Source organism: Mastigoproctus giganteus, chromosome 2 (genome assembly GCF_048544385.1).
Source record: "Mastigoproctus giganteus isolate SK-2022 chromosome 2, ASM4854438v1, whole genome shotgun sequence".
In the NCBI taxonomy this organism is placed as follows: Eukaryota; Metazoa; Arthropoda; class Arachnida; order Uropygi; family Thelyphonidae; genus Mastigoproctus; species Mastigoproctus giganteus.
Genome location: NC_143576.1, coordinates 85467407 through 85484143, shown reverse-complemented (window position 1 = coordinate 85484143; position 16737 = coordinate 85467407). Strand labels below are relative to the sequence as shown.

The window sequence follows — 16737 nt, the reverse complement described above, 5'->3', positions numbered from 1 at the left end:
AAGTTCTTGGAGAAAGAGGCTTAACAATTGGTAAAGGTGTGGGGTTGTACTTTGCAAAGGTTACTGAACAAGTTACTGGATTAGGCTGATGGAAAGTCTGTAAAGGATAAGAACAAACAAAAGAGTAGCAAACCTAATAAAACACTATCTGCTGTGTCCTCCCCAGAAACTTTTGCCAGGCGGGTGGCATAATGAAGTAGCCGGGTGGGGAAGTGTAATATGTAATACTTCACAATATTATAAATGTGACTTAAGCAAACCAGAGCAAAAAATGAATAGCATAATTTAACATTATATGTTCCTGTCACATTAACCTCAATCACATAGTATGTTCGAATTAATACTGACTGAGAATCAGTGAGCAATACCATATGGTTACCAAGAGAATCACTTAAATTTTAGGCGGGCAGTCAGTTAAATTCACCAGGCGGTGTGCCCATTCGATAGGTTCTGGGGAGAACACTGATCTTGGAGATACAGCAGTGGGGCAATGTAATGAAGTCTGTGGAGACAAAAACCAGCTGAGTGATGCAAGGATGTTCCTCATCACCATTTTTATTTATCCCATTATTTACACTATTGTTACATTAACCCTTTCCATAGAAAGTTTAATGAACATATATGGGAACAGGGGTGTGAGTTTTTTACTAACAGCTCACTCTTGCATGAGTGTTGGAGCACTTAACGAAGTAGTGCAAGTTTTTTTTTTTACGAAAACCCCAAACATGAGAGGTATTAGTACCTATAGTACTTAGTACTGGGCTTGGGTTGGAGGATAAAAAGATGAAAGAAGATATTTGTTGACATTAAACTTGAACTTCTGTAGACTGTAATTTTCAGGAAATATGTATGAAGGAAGGTTGTTCCAGAAATGGCAGTTGAATAAATAAATGAGGAAGATGTTGTTTGTTATTTGGTTTTTAGGAGCATTAGCAACTAAGGCCATATTGCTCCGGGAATATGCAGTGGTCATTCCCTTAACCTTTACACATCCTCTGTATTTGGTGGTGACGGGCTCGAACCCCGGTCTAATCAAGAAGTGTGTGCTACGCACTGCTGCTCCTTCCCACCTGGCTACGGAGACGCTGAGGAAGATGAAAAGTTGGTTCTGTGGGTTTGAAGTTGGACAGTAAATGGATGTTGGCTGGTGGGACAAGTGTTTGGACTGTTTTGAGAGAGAGAGAGAGAGGGGGGGGGGAATTATAGAAGCCAATTCAGAAGAACAGTGCCCATGTAAGTATCTATAGAAAAGGCATGCAGTAGAAACAATACGTCTATGAGACAGAGAGTGGAGAGACTCTGTTAGAGAGGAGTCATTAATTAACCTAACTGCCCTCTTCTGAATGAAATCTAAAAGTCTGAGAGAGGTAAGGAAGATTGGATCAGGTTTACTGAAATACAGAAAGTATTCTACTAAACCACACAGATGGGATTACAAATGGCAAAAGATGTTCAATTGCAACTGGGGCAGATTTTGGAATTTTATACCAGTTTCATCATGGATTTCCTTACCTTGAAGATAGAAGCAGATGAAGGCAAGTAATTAAAAGTTTTTTTTTAGTTATTAGTTTCAGTATTTTTTCAGATTTTGAACATTTTTCAGGACAATACATCTATTGTTATGGCAAGCGTATTGTTTGAGAGCTCAATTGCTCACAGTTTCAGTCCCAGTACTGATTAGTCCAAATTAGATTTAATTTTGATATTTAGAGGACTTTTCTTTGTTAATGATCCTAAAACAGCCAAGAATTCCATTTTCCCACCCAAAATGGAAAACTCAAACAATTTGGGTTTAATAGGCTCACTTAGGCAACTAGCATATCAATATATACCCAATATTGCTTTGGACAACCTTCCTGAGATAAAGATTAATCGCATTCTCAGGGAGTGATCGTCAAATGAAGAAAACATGGAAGACTTAAAAAGTTGTCCCTCAAGCCCCCTTAGTACTAAGAAGGCAAGAAAGGTGAAGAATCAAATAGATAATAAGGATAATAAAGACAAAGAAAATGCAGAACCAGACCTGAAAAAAACAGAAGAAGAAAAGAAATTGGACATACTAAATGACATATCTGATCTTATCAAGCAGACAAAAGAGGTCAAATTATACTTGGAAGAATTCATGCACAAACAGACCAACAGGATCACATCTACCATAAGATGGCAGATTGTGAACTGTTGGTCTATATTGGAACAAAGAATTATAGAACTGAATACAGAGAATAGAGTTTTAAGAGCAAAGGTTGAAACAGTAACAGAAGAGAAAGAAATTACAAGAACATAAATACTCTTAGTTATGCCCAGTTAGCAAGGGCCAACAAAAATGAGACATCCCAATTTAAACAAACAAATAATGAGACAAAGAAAAAAGGTTAAAACTAAATAAACAAATATAGTCAACTTAAAGGCCAAACCAGAATCTAGTGAGGCTGTAAAGGATACTATAATTAAAAATCTGAAACCTCATTTAAAGGAAATAACATGCGTAAAATAAGAAATAATGGTGTTTTAATAGAGGTTGCAAGTAAAAAGGATTTTAAAAATATTGAAAACCACGCAGAAGTGACAAAACTAGGATTAGAACCAGAGAAACCGAAGGGAAGAAGCCCCAATAAAATTGTCTTTGATATTGCAGATACAACTCCCTTGAAAGGAAGCCCATGACAGATATTTATTATAAAAATTTCCAGCATATTATGACCATTGATGAAATTGCCAATGAGTTTCACCTTAAAAGAGGCACAAAGAGCAGAAAAAATGGACAATTAAATGTGATTGTGGAAATATCAACAAGAATATCATCATCATCATCAGCCATTTTCAATCCACTGCAGGATGAAGGCCTCTCCAGCAACTTTCCAGTTCCTTCTGTTTTGAGCACTGGACATCCATTTACTACCCACAAACTCATGAATTTCATCTATCCATCTCCGCCTTTGTCTTCCAGGTTTTCTTCTAGCTCCTCTTGGATACCATTCTGTTATTTTCTTAGTCCATCTGTCATCATGTCTTCGAGCTATGTGTCCTGCCCAAGACCATTTTAGTTCTATAGTTTTGATAAGAATGTCCTTTACTTGAGTTTGTTGCCTAATCCATGTGTTTCTCTTCTTATCTAACAGTCTTATTCCCAATATGATTCGTTCCATTCTTCGCTGTGTGGTTCTCAGCTTCTCTTCCATTCTTTTGGTGAGTGCCCAAGTCTCACTTCCATAAGTCATGGTGGGGAGTATACATTGGTCCATTATTTTACGTTTCAGACAAACTGGGATATTGCTCTTCAGTATGTGACTATATTTCCTGAATGCTATCCATCCAAAATTTATTCTTCTCTTGACTTCCAGCCATTTATCATTATTACAGCTAATAACTTGTCCCAGATAAGTATATGACTCCACCTTTTCAATTATTGCTCCTTCAATCATTATTTCCCTTTCTGTGGCATACTTGTTCATCATTACTTTTGTTTTAGCCATATTCATCTTTAGTCCAAAATCCTTACTAGCTGTGCATAACTGATTAAGATTTTCCTCTAATTCTTTGGGATCATGGCTTATGACCACAATGTCATCTGCAAATCGTAAATGGTTTAGGTACTCTCCATTCACATTGACTCCTTTCTGCAACCAGTCTAATCTTCTGAAAGCTTCCTCAAGGGCAGCAGTAAACAGCTTCGGAGATATTGTGCCTCCTTGTCGAACTTCTTTCTCAATTTTAAATTTCCTACTGTCTTTGTCTAGTCTAATAAAGGAGGTAGCACTCTCGTATATTTTCTTCAAAATCATAATATATGGGGTATCAATGCCTTGTCTTTCCAGTGCCCGAAACATTGCCTTATGCTGTATGGAGTCAAATGCCTTTTCATAATCCACAAATGCCAGGCATAATGGTGTTTTATATTCATTTGCTTTCTCCATTAGCTGTGATATTACATGAAGGTGATCCATAGTTGAGAATCCTGTCCTAAAGCTTGCTCTTTCGGTTGATTCTCATCAAGTATTCTTTCTAATCTGTTAGTAATGACCCTTGTGAACAACTTGTAGATGTGGGATAACAAGCTAATTGGTCTATAATTTCCAATTTCTGATTTATCTCCTTTCTTATGCAGCAAAACTATGATTGCATTATTCCACTGCTTAGGCGTCACACCTTTTCTAATGCACTTTGTGAAGAGCCTTGCCAGTTTTTGTGTTATGTCTCTTCCTCCCAATTTTAACAACTCTACAGTAACTTCATCTTCCCCCGGGGCTTTCTGATTCTTCATTTTCTTCAATGCATGTTCTACCTCATCAGGAAGAATATTGGGTATGTCGTATGTGTTGCTACTTTGCAATCCATCTTCTCCACTGCTGGCATCATTCCCCTGCTCCTTGTATAATTCTCTATAGTAGTCTTCTGCTATTTGAATTATGCCTTCTCTGCTGTTTATAAGTACACCATCGCTATTCTTCAGTTTCAGTATCATTTGTCTTTCTGTATTACTGCTCATGGCTGCTGATTTAAATCCTTTGTTTTCCCTTAATGCTTGTTCTACTTTTCTTGTGTTAAATCTTCTTATGTCCTCTCTGAGTCTCTTTCTAATGGCTTTGCATAACTCAGTATACTCAATTTTCTCCCTGTCAGTGTTTTTCTTGCTTTTCATTTGTCGTCTTCGGTTCATCATGACAAGTGTTTCTTGACTAATTTTTTCTTCTTTGGATTTCTTTTTCCCTATAGGTTTCTTGGGCTTTATCACTTTCAAAAATTTGTAATATTCCTCGTCGATATCTTGGTCCTCAGCAGTCTGCAGAAGCTCATACTTGTTCTTAAGTTCCAGTACATACTGCTTTTTCTCCTCTTCTGTTATCTCAAAGACCTTTGTATTATTTACTCGAGTCAGTTTTTTCCTTTCCTTTCCTACATCTATATCAAGTGTACATCTTACCATTCTGTGATCACTTCCAACATTTACCTTATTCAGGATGGTGACATCATTCACAATATATCTTCTGTTAGTGAGGATGAAGTCGATTTCATTAGTAGTTAATCCATTTGGACTCTTCCATGTCCACTTTCTGTTCACCCTTTTCTTGAAAAAAGTGTTCATTACTGACAGTCCTTGAGATTCTGCAAATTCCACAAGTCTTTCACCTCTTTTATTTCTTTCACCAATTCCAAAATTTCCTATAGTTCCTCTTTCTGCGCTGTTTTGCCTTTTTCCAACCTTAGCATTGAAGTCTCCCATAATAATAGTGTAGTGGGTTTTCTGCTCATCTAGAAGACTCTCAATTTCGGTGTACATTTCTTCAACCTCTTCATCATCATGGCTTGATGTTGGTGCATAAATCATTATAATCTTTAGCTTGTACCTCTTAGAAATCTTGAGTATTAGTCTTGACACTCTTGGTGATGTACTTTTGAATTCCAAAATGTTGTTTTTAAAATCTTTATGGACCAGAAACCCAATTCCACCTTCACTCCTTTCACTGTTTCCATTGGTGTACAGCAGATTTCCACTTGATAAACTTATAAGTGATTCATTTCTTCTTCTTGTTTCAGCCAAACCGATGATATTCCAATTCACATTTTCTAATTCCTTTTCCAGCTCTAATATCCTGTCTTCACCGATGAGTGTTCTTACGTTATAACAGGCCAAGTTCAGTTTCCGTGCATGGCAGCCTGGTCGTACCCAGAGATTCTTAGCACCCTCTGCTTCCACTCTAATCCTCTCGCTGCCATAAGATGGAGAGTGAAAGCTGCTGGGGACTGAGGGCCATTTGTTTCGTCGTGCTTTCATATTGCTGGAGGGGTTGGTCTTTTCCTCTTCATGCTGACCAGGCATCTTGAAGAGAACCACTCTACACGTTCGTTGCCACCTAAGTGATGTAACAGGGCTTACCATCGAGAAGGTGTGCATGAGTGGATTTTAGGGAGGCAGGCCAACCGGACTTCTCCTAAATCTTCTGTAACAGAGAGAAGAATATGAAACAAGAATATGAAAGTCACTAAAAACAACAGAGAATCTATGCTGACTGGACTAGCCACAAGTTCAGGGAGCATTTCCCTGTTCAAAAGTGTTTCAACTGTCATAAGTATGGCCATACTGCCAGGGACTGCAGTCAGAAAACTCCTGTCTGGCTACTGTGCAGTCACTAGCCATGACTTTAAAAACTGCAACAATAATGCCCCTGTTATCAGATAATGAAAAAACTTCTCCAATCTAGAACCAATTATGGGTCAGACTGAGAGAAGATGAATGTGACTAGGGCTCTAAACTTCATCCAATTGAATGCCTCAGGGAGCATGTACAGTTGTTGATTGGATCAGACTCAAGCTAGAGGAATATGATATATAATGAAATTATTTTGGTACTCCAAGAACCCTACACACATATGGGTAGAGTTCAAGGATACCCAGGAGGCTATGAGATCACAGAATACACCAATGGTGTCCCTTCTACTGCAATAGTTATAAAAAAATACTATAATTAAAAATCTAAAACCTCACTTAAAGGAAATAAAAGTTAATAACATGCCACTGGGGAGCAGAGGTGGGTCATCTCTGCTCCTCAGTGGCAGTGTGTACACACATAACCAGTATTGTAGGACAGTTTTACATTATTTCATTCTATTCTATATCTGATTAAGATATAAATCCCAGCATTGAATACTTACAAACAGTTACAAACAAATACCAGCACACGCATCTGGTAACAGCTCTGCTACCAGACACATGTGCTGATATCAACTGCTGGTCAGCCTTATGGCATAGCCGTACAGAATACAGAGCGCGCGCGCGCACACACACACACACACACACACACACACTGGCCAAACTCTCATAGAATATATAGTCACCTCCATATATCAGGTGTTAAATCAGCCTCACAACTTGCCCACTTTTAGCAGTACTATATAGGAGAGTGACATTGATGTCACTTTTGCCACAAATTCCACAGCATATAAAATCTCAAACTGGTGTGTCCAGCTAGCCTGGACAACATCAGATCACAGAGCAATAACCTTTAAGCTAAACAGGCAACCACAGACAGCTCAGCAGTCTCTATTAGATGTAAGAAGATATAAAGAAAGCAAACTGGAACATCTTCACTCAACTCACAGCATCAGAGCTTCAGAGACAGGAAAAGAGCAGTCTAGATCAAACAATTATAGTCCAGATGACCATACAATGACTATGACAGAAATGATCATCAAAACTGTATCCTACGGAAAATACCCACAAAGCGGGTTGTCCCCTGATGGTGCCCTAAATTGACTATACTCAAGAGAAGGGCACACTTCCAGAGAGTGAGATCATCTTTGCTCCAAAATGGGTGGAAGCACTGAGAGATTCCTATAAGGACTCTCAGGAACCAATACACAGCCCTCATTAGAGAAAAGAAAAAAGAATCCTGGTGGCACAGTGGAAACTTCTGGAAACGATGACCCTTGGGAAGTTGTCTACAGAATAGCGACCAACAAATGTAATAGAAACTACAGTTAAACCAAATGGAACCCCCAACTCTGTGTTGGGTAGAGTCTGTGAACAACATCTTAGACACTATTATCCAGATTGAGGCTGGAGATTATTTTCCTACTCAGGTTGACATTATAAAAGAAAATACTGAATATGAAAATGCCAACATAGCATCTCCTTTTATAACAGAAGAATTAGAAATAGCTCTAACCAAAACCAAAAAAAGGCCTGGTTTTGACCTAGTAGAGGTTGAAATCATCAAAAAATTAGCTGAAATAGCATCAGATAAACTAATAGCCTTATACAACCACATGATGGAGGGAACATTCCCTAATAAAATCTGGAACAAAGGCAGTACTAAGATTAATCGTGAAGAACCCAGAGAAACCTCCCACTGATCCAAAATCACAAAAACCAATAGCTCTACTCCCTGTACTAGGGAAAATATATGAAAGACTAATTTACAATAGGAGGTCTGTGTATTATACAGAAGCAGGCTTTTGCTCAAATAATCAGCATGATTTTAAGCAGGGCAACTCTACGGAGGATGCCATGCACTGCCTACTGACAACAGTAAAAAATCAGAGGAAAAGTACAAGTTGGAAATTTCTATAGACTTTGCTGGGGCATTTGATTCACTCTGGTGGCATAGTGTCCTTGGAGACTGCCAGACAAATGTCCCACAAAACCTCTATGAGGTAATAAACAACTACCATAAAGACGAAAGTGTCCCAGTTTGTACAATGTTCCAGGAATTGACATGCCCTGTGAACAAAGGTTGCCCATAGGGCACAATCCTTGGCCCATTGTTCTGGACAACTGTTCTAGATGAATTTCTGGTTTTGGATCTGGGCCCAGTGGAAAGCCTAGCCTTTGCAATTTGATTCTTCTTGTAAAAGGAAACAAGAGTGGCTGTAGAGCAAAGATCAAATGCTGCCCTTGCGCAACTGCAGGGGGGGGGGCACAAATGAACATGCTCAGGATATCACCCGAAAAAACTGAATCCATACTTTTGAAAGGAAACTTAAGGACAACCCCTCAAATTAAAATTAATGAAAAAACCGTAAAAATGGTATCAGAATTAAAATACCTAGGGGTTGTTTTTGACTCAAAATTAGCTTATTATCCTCATTTGGCATAACTGGCAAAAGAAAATGTGAGAAACTATGCAAGAATGATTGCTAGGATCAGCCTGGCTGGCTGACTGGGGGGGGGACTAAAAGAAGGACCCTGGCAATCACATACTGAGCGGTGTTCTTGCCTGTCATCGCCTATGGAGACAGTGCGTGGTTTAGCTGCACGGTCATAGTCAGAAAGAGGAAGAAATTAGAGACATTTCAGACAACAATACTTCTCACTATCACCAGAGCATGTTGCATTGTGAGCACCCCAGCACTGCAGGTGCTGGATGGTGTTCTCCCACTTTACTTGGAAATAGCCAAAAGAGGCTTGTACTACAGTCTAAAGAAGGGCATTCCCCCAGAATTTCTGTGGATATAGCCAGCACCATCAAGGTTGAAAGAAAGAGAATAGCCACAAAGCTCCATGAGCTATGGCAAACAAATTGGTAACAGGAAACCAGAGGTCTGGTTACCAAAAGGTTTCTGCCACAGGTGGCAATGGTTAGCTCAAAGCCACCGAAGTGGTTCACCCCTGGACTTTTCACAATATTTATACTGACAGGTCATGGCTCCCTGAAGATGAAATTAACCTCCTTAGGGCTGACTGGTGACCCAAACTGTACTGCAGCAAAAGTGAAGACTGCGTACACATTCTCTATGAATGTATAATTTATGATATTCTGAGAACCCAACTAATAGCAGAAATTGGCCTCCTAACCAGGGTACAAGAACATTTATTTATAAAAGAAGAATATAATTATAAAGCTTTCAAGCTTTACACAAAAAGTATTTGAAATGCATAGATACATCCAAAGATGGGCCTTACAGTCCCCACAGCAAAACAACAATCTATAACCAAAGTGCTCATGCCTCTCACCATGCCTAGATGATGACATTTTAAACTAACAGGGTAGCTGTATCAGCTCCCTGACAGATACCCAAATTTGACTAAACCAGATTAACTAAGACCCCCTCCACAGGTTTACACTGCCCCTAGTGGGGGCTTGTGGCTCCATACCAAACAAATAAACATTTAGGGGAAGGAGATGTACAGGCAACCAGGAAAGCAGCTTAGCTGAAAAATATTAGTAAGCTAGCAGCAAGGAGATGCAGCGTAGAATGAAAGAAGAATGAATTAAAGGAAAGAATGAAAGAGAGTGAATGAGCTGGGCACTGAATGACAGAGTGAAATAGGAATTGTGGTAAAAGGGAATGAATGTCAGTTTTGGTGAGAGAGAGAGAGTGACCCAGCAAGAGATTAAGAGAGAGTGAATGAGTGTTAGAGTAATGGGAGTGAGTGAGTGAAGGAATGAATGAAATTGGCTGCAAGAAGACATAGTTAACAATATATTTATTAGAAATACTAGCATAATTTCAACTATATACCAACAACAACACACACTGTATCCCACTGGCTTGCAAGAACTGCAGCCAGTGGTATGCACCTGAATAAGATCTCCTCACTGCCTACATGTGAGGAGATCTTATTCACGTGTTTAAGACTTTGAATGGATTGAGTAATCTTAACACTAATGAAATCCTTCCTCTTGCTAAGACTAACACATGACAGGCATAAATTTAAACTGAGATTAGATATGGATAGAGGCTGCAGTATAGATGTGCAGCAATTTGCCTTTGGCCAGCAGACTGTTGATGATTGAAACAAGCTTCCATTGGTGTTTCAGAAATGGATAGTTAAAATAAATTCAAGGAAGAACTAGACAAACTATTAAAGCAGATGGACAGATGATATGGAAAGCATTTTCTTACATCATTTGCAACTACTAATGCTAATATTAAATATAAATTATTTTAAAAATGAAATTGTTATATTTTTTTAACACTATCTTATTACATTTTAAATTTTTGCTTTTTTTTTAAAACAAACACTGATAAAAGATTAGTAATGATGTTATTTTCAAACACCTGCAATCAGTGAAATGATGAGTTTACATCCCCCTCTTACACAATGTAAAATTAAGTGATTTTGTCACAGGTGAAACCAAACCCTTAGAGATGGGGGATAACATCTAATTGTATCTTGAAAAAAAAAGAAAAAAAAAAAAACACAGTTCCCGATCAAAGAAATTCACATTCTTGCAGGACACGTGAAATACAAAATGCTATCTCTAGGATACAAATCAATACACAAGCAAATCTGCTATGCAGATAATCATAACAAGGAGATAATAAAGAAAAGTGCAAATTACTTTACCCCATAAAACAAATGTATAAAACAAGTATAATGATTGGACAAATTTCTCCTAAACTTTTATAGGAGTCTGCTCAATTGAGCAACCCTCTGCTAAAGAAAACTTATACTTATTGAAGAGAAAGAAGCTTTAGAGGCACCTCTGATGCAATCTGAATTTAATGTCACCACACAAATGGTGACATTAAATTCAGATGGCACACTGGTATTTCAGTGTGCCATGATAAGACATGCTGAGAAGAGTCAAGAATAAGCTGTAAACAATTAAATAAAATAAATCTTTTAAGATTATTCAAGAAACATTGAGCTTTTACTACAAAGTATATTCCTCATAGTACGTATTTGACATAGCATAATTAACCTGAATTTTTAGACCACAACAAGAAAATTTATTTCTAAAAAAGTTATTACAAAAATATACAGTGTGCAAATCCATAAAATTACTTACATTTTTATCTCTAACTCTCAACATGAAATATTTTCCCTTAAAATAAACCTTGGTGATCCTAGGCCTAGGATGAAAACCTTGATTTTATTACTTAAAAGAAAAAATTTATGAATACTGAATGCATGAATACAGATATAAACAAGTAAATAAAATATAGTTAATAAATATATAGTTAATAAATTTTATGAATCTAAAGCACTGTTAACTCAACAATTGTTATTGCATAGGAGGAATATTAAAAACATGGGTGTCATTTTATTTACTGGATGCAGAATCAATCTGAATATAATAAATAGCAATCAATGCGAGAGAAAAAAAGATAGGAAAGACAGATTCAAGAGCATACCTAACATATAAGGACTGTCAAGATATTATTGAGTCAGACTGGAGTGGCATAAATGATGCACGGGCAAAAATGAGATTGGAATGTGCTGCAAAGATTGTGATGACAGTTTATGCAGATAGATATAGTGATTAAGCAAATATGCAGATAGATACGGAAATTAAGCAGATATGCAGTGATTAAGCAGATATTGGGTCCTTGAGGTTGTCACAGACATTCTCTCAGATATGCCAGACAACCTGAACTTGCTACCTGGGAGTCTAAAACGCTGATGGAACTGATATTCGGGTGACACTCAAATCAAGTAGACCCAATTTCGGAGAAAGTCCGGACAGTCTGTGACAGCCAAATCCTCTGCTTGCACCTTCACAATGCTAGGTCTGTTCCTAATCCTGGATATAACCCCCATGCACAAGCACACTGTGGGTGACCACCTAAGTGTGAACCAACGTAAGCAGGGGTCGAGGTGTGGCACCCAAACTACATGGAGGAATGCTGCCCCTCTGTGTTACCAAGCAATACCAGGGGGTAGATGACTCTCATCAACCGGTGAAATAACACCTCTTTGCTTACTGGAGGCTTGAAGTGGTGGAACCCATGTTTAGTCTCCAGAGCTAAGTTCCAGTCAACCCTTCCCTATCTCTTCCATCATGCAGCACAACTGATGACTTTGAGGTTAGGATGGACATCATGGCGAGATCCAATCTTCCTTTCATTTCGAGGGTACAGCTCTAAAACTGTGTTTGCAGGCTGGCTGCCATTTAGTACACTGGACCGAACCTATTGGTAACTCTTTAGGAGGCCTACAGATCAGCTAGTATAATCTTGCTACCTCTACTCTGCCAGATAGTGACTGGAGGGAGTCTAAGTAGTGTGTATGTGGGGGGGGGGCATTGTCGAGGCCACATTATGGCAAGGATCTGGGTATATTCCTACCATGTCTACACCACATCCCAAAATCTGATTACTTCATACAGCATGCCCCCCACTTTTTCTTACTATTGAATACACCATGAATTGTCAAACTAATAGAGTAAGCTTATCTGCAAAAAGATCTAAACCTCCCAAACACTTCTTAATTCATTTCACAAATATACGTGGTCTCAATTCTAATCTCAACGATATCCATTTTCGCTTTCAGTCTGTCACACCCCATGTAATTTTTCTGACAGAATTTCAGTTATCGATTGATTCAACTACTGCTCATCTCAGTTGGCCAAATTATTCGTGGAATGATTCCTTTCGCCTCAAAGGCGGTACTTGTGCATATGTCCATTCCGATATTCCCTGTAAGAGATTTGGTAATTTGGAATCTCCTCTTTTCGATCTTCTCTGACTTAAAATCTCTCTACCTCATTCTGTCAAATTCATCTGTTGTCTCTACCGTTCTCCACTAATCACCTGAAGCTCTTTGACTTCCTCTCTTTGCAACTTAACTTTCTCCAGTCCAACTTTCCTAACAGTGAGGTAATTTACTTGTTGATTTTGATGTTCACAACAGCAGCCGGCTTCAGTTTTCTAGTCACACTGACCGAGCTGGTCAAGATGCTGAGGCTTTTGCAATTACTAATGGCCTTGCACAGATTGTTCATTTACCTACAAAAATACCGGACAATCCTAACCATACAGCCAACATGCTTGATCTCTTTCTCACAAACAACCCTTCTACGTACACAGTTGAAGGAGTGGTCCTTTAGGCACCTCAAATCACAACTTGGTGATTGTCTCTTCTCCAATGGAGCCTTCATCTCATGGCTATTCCCAACCTCATGTTGTTTGGCATTACAAGAATGCAAAATGGGATGATCTGCGAGATTTCTTTTCCTTGGTTGTACTACTATTTCAAAACTTTTGATGTCAACCTGTGCTCAGATCGTATCAATGAAATTATTCTTGTAGCAATAGAATCCTTTATCCCATACTACACTTTAAAATCTCATCCTTTATTTAACCTTGGTTTTCCAATTAATGTGTTAAGGCCGTTCAGGAGAAGAAGGTTGCATATCGTAATTGGCTTGTTTCCAATTCTTCAATTTCATTTTCTGCCTACAACAATGCTCGCAACAATTGTAAAGCAGTTATTAATCAGTTCAAACTAGATTTTGAACAGGCTGAGAGTAGAAAATTTGCCTCTTGCCCTAATGGTTGCCGAGCATTCTGGTCTCTTCCCAAAACTATTGGCTGCAACTTTTGCCCATCTCTGCTCCTACCTCTGTTAAAACCAGATGGTTCTGTTGTCACTTCAGACAAGGATAAAGTTGACCTGCTAGCATCCCATTTTTCTTTCAACTCATGTATTAATGATCTTGGTCACCTCCCACCATTCCCAACATGCTCCATTCATTGCCTCCTGTGGCCTTCCACCAAAAGGATGTCAGAAGGATTTTGAGGAATCTTGATGCTAAGAAAGCTCCAGGTCCTGATGATATTTCTCCATTAGTTCTCAAAAACTGTGCTCCTGAACTTACATCTGTTCTTTGCCGCCTTTTTTCACTTTCTTATTTCAAAGGTGTTTTTCCTTCTGCTTGGAAATTTGCTCACATCCAGCAAGTTCCTAAAAAGGGTGACAAATCCTTCCCATCTAATTATCATCTCATTGCAATTACTTCTACTCTTCATAAAGTAAATGAAGAAATAAATTAACCGCCAACTCTTAAACTACCTAGGAACCTTCCATCTGATCAACGATCGCCATTATGGATTCCATCAGTGTCGATCTATTGGTGATATTCTGGCTTATGTTACCCATTTATGAGTAAATTCAATGGTATAGTTTGGTGAAACACAAGCAGTTGCTCTTGACATCTCAAAGGCTTTCGATCGTGTTTGGCATAAAGGTCTTCTAAACAAGCTTACATCTTATGGTTTGCCAACTGTTTTTTGTAATTAGTTATCCAGTGTTCTCTCTTATCACTCACTGAGGGTGATGGTAGATGGCTCTCTGTCTTCTAACTTCTCCAATAATGCTGGTGTCCTCCAAGGTCCAGTTCTTTCCCCCACTCTTTTCCTCTTATATATTAATGACCTTCTTCCATTGACTGGAAATCCTATCCATAGTTTTGCCGATGATAGCATATTGCATTACAGTTTCCATTTTCAAAAATCTTGCCCTGCTCAATCAGCTCCAACTTCTCGAATATCCAATACCAATTTTTGAAATGGCGATCTCCAGGTAATTCTCCAGTGGGGCAAAGTCAACTTAGTTGATTTCAATCCTCCTAAAACTCAGCCTTGTCTTATACCTCGAAATCTATCCAGTTATATTAAAGGAGGCAGCAAAGGAAGTAAGCAAAGCCTTAGCCATAATTATAAGAGCTTCCTTGGACTCAGGGGAGGTACCCATAGACTGGAGATGTGCAAATGTGACCCCAATTCACAAAGGAGGATCAAAGGTTGACACAAGTAATTATAGACCTGTGAGTTTAACTTCTGTTCCAGGAAAATTAATGGAGGCACTGGTTAAAGAATCATTGCAGGATCATCTAGACAAGACTTCAGTTAAAACTGGGACATAGCATAGTTTTGTTAAGGGAATGTCTTGTCTGACCAATTTGATTGGATACTATGATGCAGTCACAAAAGAACTGGATGCAGGAAATAACTTTAATATTATATACTTGGATCTTAGAAAGGCTTTTGATACTGTTGCGCATGGAAGACTTCTGCACAAATTGGAGCAGCGTGGCATTGGAGGCAAATTACTGCTATGGATAAAGGGGTGGTTGAGGGGAAGAAGACAGAGAGTGGTAATCAATAGACACTGCTCATCATGGACCCTCAGGACTGAACCCTGTGGAGTCCCTCAGGGTTCAGTGTTGGGTCCATTATTGTTTTCTGTATTTATAAATAATACTGATGATGGTATATCAAGCTTAATGTCCAAGTTTGCAGACAATACAAAGGTTGGCAGGGTTGTTAAGGACACTACTGATGCTATGCTACTGCAACAGGATCTGGAAAGGTTGAGCAGAAGGGCTGAGAGGTGGCAAATGAAGTTTAACGTTGACAAATGTAAAGTACTACATATGGGAAACAGTAACCCCAGAGCAACGTATCAACACTGTGGTACTACACTGACAAGTGGTAGAGAATGAAAAGGACTTGGGGGTAATCGTGCAAGCAGATATGAAGTTTTCTGAGCAGTGCAGACAGGCCGCAAGAGTAGCTCATGGTGTCTTGTCAATGATATACAGGAATTTTTCTAGCAGGGATAAGGAGGTGATTATTTCCTTGTATAAGGCAATGGTTGGGCCACACCTTGAGTACTGTATACAGGTCTGGAGCCTCATTTCAAGAAGGATGTAGAGCTGCTGGAACGAGTACAGAGAAGGGCAACAAGATTATTGAATGGAACAAAGGGGTGCTCTTACAAAGAAAGGCTTAAGTTTTGCAAATTACAGTGTCTGGTTTGTTATTGTTATTTGGTTTTTTTTTTTAGGAACATTAGCAACTAAGGCCATATTGCTCCGGGATATGCGGTGGTCATTCCCTGACCTTTCCACATCCTCTGTATTTGGTGGTGACGGGCTCAAACCCCGTTCTAATCAAGAAGCGTGTGCTATGCACTGCTGCTCCTTCCCACCTGGCTACGGAGGCGCCTCCACAGTGTCTGGAGACTAGGCACCGGCAAGATGACCTGATAGAGGTGTATAAAGCCTTGAATGGTTTGAGCATGCTCAATGCTGATGGGATTCTTCCTCTTGCTCAGATTAATCATCTGAGAGGGCATAAATTCAAATTGAGGAAAGACAGATGTTGGATAGATGTGCAGAAATTTGCCTTTAGCCAGCGGGTAGTTGGTTGGTGGAACAGACTTCCATCCCTTGTTGTGGAAGTTGATAGGCTAAATAAATTTAAGGCTCAGCTGGACAGGTATTTTGAATGAACGGAGGGGTGAAATGGGGGTCGGTTTTTTTTTTTTGGCGGATGCTGCCTAAGCTTGCTTTCTTGCATCATATGCCTCTACTAATGTTAAAAAGGATTCTTCTGCTCCTATGCTTATCTTTGGTGACACTCCAATTTCTAGGCAAGTTGATATATCTCTTTTGGGTATTACTCTGTCTTCTAATCTTTCTTGGCACAAGCACATTACAAATATTGCTTCCTCTGCATATAAAAGCTTGGTTTTCTCTTTCACTCTCGGCATTACTTTTCTTCCAAA

At 38.9% G+C, this 16737-nt stretch overlaps 1 protein-coding gene across 1 annotated transcript in view; it reads right to left on the bottom strand.

The window, feature by feature from the left end:
* The window catches only part of LOC150089384 (band 4.1-like protein 4), a 582252-nt gene that overhangs the window by 155851 nt on the left and 409664 nt on the right, over positions 1 to 16737 (bottom strand). The window contains exon 9 of the mRNA XM_090389965.1: positions 11234 to 11297. Within this exon, the coding sequence (XP_090246091.1) occupies positions 11234 to 11297 (64 nt within the window). The remainder of the gene's footprint in view (positions 1 to 11233; positions 11298 to 16737) is intronic.